The 7,410-nt window shown below is 35.9% G+C and overlaps 1 protein-coding gene across 2 annotated transcripts in view; it reads right to left on the bottom strand.

Moving 5' to 3' along the window:
• The window catches only part of LOC107714648 (programmed cell death protein 4-like), a 19,994-nt gene extending 14,446 nt beyond the window's left edge, over positions 1–5,548 (bottom strand). Inside the window, exons 1-3 of one of the 2 annotated variants that reach the window (XM_016520574.1) lie at positions 5,325–5,548; positions 5,093–5,169; positions 324–623 (exon numbers count right to left, since the gene is read on the bottom strand). In XM_016520574.1, the coding sequence (XP_016376060.1) occupies positions 324–623; positions 5,093–5,138 (346 nt within the window). In that variant the 5' untranslated portion in view covers positions 5,139–5,169; positions 5,325–5,548. The remainder of the gene's footprint in view (positions 1–323; positions 624–5,092; positions 5,170–5,324) is intronic. The other variant, XM_016520573.1, reaches the window with a different exon arrangement.
• Between the last annotated feature and the right edge of the window lie 1,862 nt (positions 5,549–7,410).

Here is a 7,410-nt window from a genome sequence, read left to right as displayed (position 1 = left end):
AAGGAGGGGGCTTTGTAGAAAACGAAGCGTTTGAGAGAGGCGGGGCATAGAGGACCTACAATAATGTACAGTATTTGAAAAATAATGTGTTTTTTGAACATTAAAGCATGTCAACATATTCTATTACACCAAATACACAAAATAATGATCTTTAAAAAAGCATCATATGACCCCTTTAAACACATTGCATTAAACCAAATACACAGCATAATGTTCTTTTTAGCAGCGTCATATGACCCCTTTAAGATTCATATCACAACAAATAACTCAAGTTACTATTAAAATTGGGCACTTGAAAAAAAATTCATATTTCACAATCTCACCTTTTTTGGGCAGTCCCCGACCTTTTCCAGTCCGTGACTTTCTGTCATTTACAGCATTTTTGCTCTTGGGGCTGTGTGGATCGGTAGAAAGCTCTCCTGAAACCGAATCAGAGAATGATTCCCGGTTGGAATCCCGGGATGATGACTTGCGCAGGCGCCGCTTAGCCTTAGCTTTCAGTCTGGCCTCATGCAGGGCCTTCTCCTGAGGAGTCCAGTTCCCATTCACCACCAACTCATTCAGATCTTCACTGCCATAAGACCCATCCTCCTCACCCTTCCCTTGCTCAAGTGAGAACACACCTGTACAAGACAGACCGAACGGATAACTATTTAGATAAATGGCCAAACATACGTTACCAGCTAAACACCATAGACATCTGCTTTCTTCTCTGTATTTCAAAGTAATTAGGGCCCGAGCACCGATGGTGTGAGGACCCTATTGGAACAGCTGGCAGCAGGAAGTTTGGCGCATATAAATGACTTTGACATATTCCTCTTATATTTACCACTTTAAATGCATATTGCCCACTCTTTGCTCTTTTCCAAAAGCCACCGGGTGGCGGTGAGCCCGGGTGCGAGGGCCCTTTCATCGCTGCTTGCAGATTTAATTTAGTTTGTATTCTCATGTAGCTTACATTTTGAACTTGCGATTGTGTAATGTAAATACTATTACATTTACCAGGGTTTCTGCAGGTTTTATGTTTGTTTGTTTGTTTATTTCTCTCTTAACGCCAATCCAGCATCTATGGCTATATTCATGGCGAGAACCAGTTGATCCATACACAAGTCGATCCATACACAAGGCTTGTCTTTACACACATATCCAGGGACAATTTAGAATGTTCAATTAACCTAACCTGCATGTCTTTGGGCTGTGGGAGGAAACCGGAGCACCCGGCGTAAACCCACGCAGACACAGGGAGAACATGCAAACTGTACACAGAAAGGCCTCCTGTCCTGCAGGTTTTATGAAAGCAAATTAAAGACAAACTCTGCTCCCAACCATTAGAATATGGAAAGAACTTTTATTGCACCTTTTTATAACACTGTAAAATTTAATCTAAAAAATCTGATTATCTTTCTCAGGATTTTTGTCTTGTTTTCCAGTGCAATTTATAGGAAAAGCAAAATGACATGTCTTTGGAACATTTCTCAAACCGAAGTTACTTTATGATTAAACCAAGGAAAAATATTTGCTAATGCACTCAGAAAAATCAACTTAACTTGTTTTCCCTTTAAATTGAATTTTCATACCCTATTTACAGATATTTATTCTTGTTTTAAGCACACACTCACTTCATTTTGTAACTTCATACAGTCATTTTGCATCTCAAGTAAATTAATCTTGATTTAAGAATGTTTGTTTGTATATTTGAATTGGGAAACAAGACAGAAGCACTAAAGAAGATTTTTTTTTTTTTGCAGTGAAAGCAACAATCAGTGCCATAATTTTATGAATTTCAGATTTTCTACTCAGATTTAAAAAGTTTTTAAGACCCATAGAAACCCTGTTCATGACAAATTGCTTGTGATTTTCCTCATTTATTAAGTTGCTTCACATAACAAATGTGCATGGTAAAAGAACAAATAAATAAGAATAAAATAATAAATATACAAATGAGGCTTATGAAAAATTCAAGACCAAAAATATTCAATTCACCATTTACCATTTAAATTTTATGTCAAAAGGTAAGTTTCAGACATCACATAGTAGGCATACCACTTTAACTAAACATTTACAAAACTTGTACAAAACAAATATTGATATTTTAAATTGCATTATAAAGGATTAGAACATTTCGAAAAGAACATTTTGTTATGGAGAAATATTTGTCTTTCCAGCACACCTGGTCAGGTTTCACATTCACATCAGATAAACCTTGAAAAAGAATCACCTAAAATAATAATAAAATACATGAATAAAAACTATAATAGAATATAAATAACATTAAAACAGCACTGCTGCTTATAATATAAAAAGTGATGAGTCCACTTTTAGGTCAAGGTCTCACTCAATCTATAAATATAAGCTGAGTTCATCCCACAATAGGCTATACGTTTATTAAATCACGCTCTACTCAGTTTTAAAGAGACAGACTCAAAAACGACAATGCATACAGGTTTGTAACAATGTTAGGATGTAAACCGCAACAATTTTATCTCTGCTTTCACTAGATTACAGAAGGATAACTAAAGGCAGTAGTACAGAAGGCAGAAATAAGCTGACGTTGCTTATTTCGGTGCCTTGCTGTTGCTCTTGCCAAGCCTTTCTACATATAGCAGTGTACAGTTCGCATGGGTGGGGTGGGGGGTGACACGTTCACAGGAGAAAGTAGGAGTGGACTACATGGTAATAAATACTCTCGTCCTAAATACTAGCTACAGTCAGACGAGAAACCACACTGTAGCTACTAGTGTTTAAATCTGCATAAGTGCCAGGAACAGCAACACAACATACACGCCAAAGCAGAAATGTTGCAGAAATATCCACTAAAAGTTTTCAGATATTGATCAGACGTCTGGAGCTCTGTACTACATCAAAAAAAAGTGTGTCTCAATAACAACCCTATGTTGGTTTCTTTTTGTTTTGAGTACTAAGTAAGTTGGAAAACAGGAGGTGTGGTGGGTGTGTTTAACCAGCGGTTTAACTGTCAATAAGGAGAATTTGCTGTGATAAAAGTAAAAGTCTTATCCGTTTTTGTCAACTATGGCATATTCACCTCTGACATCTTCTCGGGGTGTACACTAGACCCACCTTACAACAACACATACAGTCTGTAGTGCAAATGTGTCTTGCAAGTCTGTGCAATACACATTATGCACTATGACTACATGAAAAAACAGGGATCCACAAATAGGCAGGTATTCATAAGTATGGGGTCAATAATATCTAATTTGTTTGTTGCATGCTAAATTAAAACCTGGCCAAATGCAATTTGAAAAAGGTATATGAAAAGTACATGTCTTAAGTGTGTTAGACAACTAAACATTTTTCCTCCAGTACTCTACGTGGTGACATGATATATTGCTAGCTAGCACTATGCAACAAATATACACATGTTTTATGAGAGGTATTGTTTCATATTGATGTGACTACTATCTGATTGCAACTGACAAAATTACTTTTACTGTTTGCTGCAAAAATGCAGGGGGAAAAACAGCTAAATAATCACAGAATCATAGAGACAAAACATATCTCAAAATGTATGCAAATAACAAATTTGCTTAATTTACATTAACAATTTTTTGGAAGTGTAAATACATCAACCCCAATGAAAAGTGTCATGTTATTTATTTACTATTTTTTGTTCATTGTGTCTGCATTGTAATGTACGCCTGCTATTCATCAAACTAATCAAACTGGATCCAATCCAGTAAAGAGAAGGACTGAATGCAAACAATCATTAAAATGAACTCTTGTAGTATGTGTGTAAATTTACTGTTTATTTAAATACAAAACAGAATGTAAACGCAAAACAGTGACAAGGCAACAGTTTAAATAGACCAAGTGATAAAACACCAAAATCTGTAGGGTTTTTTTTTTTTGTTAAAATTGTAAGACTTCCAAAACTTCTTACATTTTCCTTTTTAAACAATTACTTTTGTTTACACATAATTCTTTTGAATATAACTACACAAATATTAAAAACAGAATAAATAAACACACAGGTCGATTATGATTCATATGCTAAAGTCAGCTATCAGAAAAGAGAAATTCACTGAAGTCAAGTTCTGTGTGCAATCAAAAAACCAAGTTGCATGACTGTAAAATTACTAGACCTAGGTCCTAGGTCAATAAACAAGTCATACAGGAAGACTGTGGCAGGAGCTTCAAAAACAGTACTTTATCATGGATTTTTGTTTGAGTTCCTTATGCAGCGCAGCCAAAATAAGCAAATACATATCTGAATTCAAATACCTTTATTATTTTAAATGTATCTCTTTTTTATGTATGTGCATTAATAGTTATGTAATATCTGCATGTCTGTTGCTTACGGGAAATTGTGTTTCTGATTTTCTGTATTTTATATTCTTACACTTTTTTTCATTATCTATAACACTGATCTGGACCTCTGCACTTATGTATTTCTGAAATGAAATCTACAAAACACTTATTCAAACTCACGTGGAAGGAAAAACATCCGGGTATCTCAGCAAGGGGGCGTAGTGTTAAATATTGTAGCAAATTTTTAACAGACATTTAATGATTTTATTGTTTACAAGATCAAATATAAATAGATTTTTAGAAAAGAAATGTCACAACTTGCAATTCAATATTGGTTTGTTCTTAAGTCAATCTGGCAGCAATAAATATGACAATTTTTCATGCTAGCTCCTTGCGTTTAACGATCTTTTGGAATTAAAATGTAGAGTTTACATTATGAACGACAGTACATTTGTGTTAAATCTACGAAAAAAAATGTTTGGCCGCTTTATTTGTAAAATTCTAAAAGAGAAATTAAAATAACTTCCGAAAAAAGTTTTGCAATCAAAAGTTAGCTTGTCTTTATGCTCTCAAAATAACATCCACTGAAATCCTGGTGTTAATGCAGTAAGGCACCGTTTATTTTTCTAAGAGTTTATACCACATATGCGATATACAAGCCTTCTGCCAGAGCACATGGTGGAACATGACTGCAACTAAAGCCCATGTCATCTGCAAAAACGACATGGTAAAATACCAACTACAACATGCATTAATAAGCTAAAAGCAAGTTGAATGCATTAATGAGCAGTTTTTAGGACAACCAGAGGTTTAATGTTCGTACCATCGTTTTGAGGGCCAGTGATCCATGCTTCAATCTCAGTCGCCATTATACGCCTGTTTACCGTCCTCCTAAGCCTGCTGATCACGGAAACAAGTTGTAACCACATCAATATCAAACGTGCAAAATCACGTGGTTTACATAAGCAACAAAAATCCATAGTATTTAATCTGAAGAAGTGATGTGACCGTTTTAATTTGCGCTTTGGTCGTAAATGCATTGAGCTTAGCCTCACCTTAAATTGAAGGCTCGATTGTCACTTAAAATCTAGCAGTAGGATTGCTGGTAATGTAAACAGTCCTTGAGTGAGGAAAATAAGAAGATCCGTCAAAAGTATCTTGTTTAATTATTCAAGTCAAAAGGGTCTACAAAAATATATTGTTTCATTAGCACTGCAGCACGCACGTTGCAGAGAGGGAGCAATAACATGGACAGTGTTTTCAACTTGAGACAGCTCATAGCACGTCACATGCGTTGCGTGAGCCTCATGCATATTAATTAAGTAGCTTGTCCTTTGCCCAGTAAGAATGTGGACCGTTCGACAGTAAACGAATGAGCGACGCTTGTGCCTCATGAATATTAATTAGGCTACGTGACTTGTCACACGCTTTAGGAAACGTACAAAGCAACGTCAGCACCACCAAATTAATATTCATGAGATGCATACACTGGATTCGTAGTTTGGCTGCCTGAACGGGGAGTGGATGAAGGGGCAGGAGTAAAACAATTTGTCCAATCTCATAGCAAAGGCAAACTAGGCGGAGTTTGACGAGTTTGTTTCTTTGGTAAACATGTTTCAATTTTTGTAATTGTCCGCATTCTGATATTACCAGTGTGCGGTATACTCAATTACTTACTTAATAGCTTAAAATATTAGGCCATAATGTAATTTAGGTTTGTATTATTTAAAATATCTCTGACTCTTTCTGGTCATCAAACAAACGGTATTCTTTTGACGGTCTCATAATTTCCTATTTTTCTTTGTAAGCATCCACACAGACTGCTATCTGATCAGTCACCCCTCTCTCTCTCTCTCTCTCGTAGGCTACTAGTGATCTATTTGTTTTTCAAGTAAATACTGTTTAATACAATATCGCATTGAAAGGAAAGATGTCTAGTCATAATTTGGTTGGAGTTCTGTCTTTCACTCTACCAAAACTGTACTATTGTGTTATTGTTTTATTATGTTGTGTGTAATATTCAGCTTTCTACTGAATAAAAACAGAGTCTTTAAATTCCCCAGAACGACGCCAGACGTCGCTGTCACCATAATGAAAACTGATAGTTTCCAATAGAACGTGCCCAACCTGATTCCTATAGACGGATAATTCACACGATCCATATCTGGTGTAAGTATTATACTTTAATTGTGTGTGTGTGTACGTACAGGTTTATATATCCTGGTGGGGACTTGAATACTGTACACACAGACTCATGGGGTCAAGGTGGGGACCTACACCTTGTACAAAAGCTTATAAATCATACAGAATGAGTTTTTTTTTTTTTTTTTTTTTTTTTTGAGGAAGTAAAAATGCTGAAATTTTCTTGTGAGGGGTAAGTTTAGATGTAGGGTTGGTGTAGGGCGACAGAAAATACGGTTTGTACAGTATAAAAACCATTACGCCAATGGAGAGTCCCTACAAGGATAGCTAACCAGACTGTGTGTGTGTGTGTGTATATGAGGGGCCGTATAGGCCATAATTATTGAAAAACCTCTTACAAACACTAGTGAAATGAAAAACATTGATCAACCTTAGTGAAATTCATTCATACGCATTACTGAAAACCTCTTTATTATTGTGTGTGTGTGTGTGTGTGTGTGAGTGCGCGTGCGTTAATTGTAATTTTTAAAACAACGATTAATTAAAATGTCTGATTATAATTCAGTAGACCTAATTCAACAAATGAAACCTCTCTCTTTTCAATTGACTATAATAAGCAATTGGCCAAATTTTGAAGCAGACATTTTCATTATGTATGTATTTATTTATAAAAGAAAGAAAGAGATGAAGCTGCATTTCCACAAGGTTGTGTGTAATTTTCCTTAGCATTCAATAAAAGAAACTTCACAGAAGTTTGGTCAGTGGCATCATGTAGGAAGCAGGAGAAGATGATGGTTGTCCAAGTTACTGGTGCAACAGAAAGGTTATATGCTGACTTTGCCTCTGTATTTTTTGAGTCCATTAAGTAGGGTGTGCACAGCTGCACTTGTGGGCTGCAGAAACACATTCCCAAGCACGCAAAGGCTGTGGGCCTCAAGCTCTTTTTTTCATTCTCTCTGACTAGATAGTATTAAGTCTTTCCTCTGCCTATGCCTTGAT

Source organism: Sinocyclocheilus rhinocerous, unplaced genomic scaffold (assembly GCF_001515625.1).
Source record: "Sinocyclocheilus rhinocerous isolate Xijiao unplaced genomic scaffold, SAMN03320098_v1.1 scaffold2134, whole genome shotgun sequence".
Classification (NCBI taxonomy): domain Eukaryota; kingdom Metazoa; phylum Chordata; class Actinopteri; order Cypriniformes; family Cyprinidae; genus Sinocyclocheilus; species Sinocyclocheilus rhinocerous.
The sequence above is the reverse complement of the archived record's forward strand: the minus strand, read 5'-3'. Positions and strand labels throughout refer to the sequence as shown.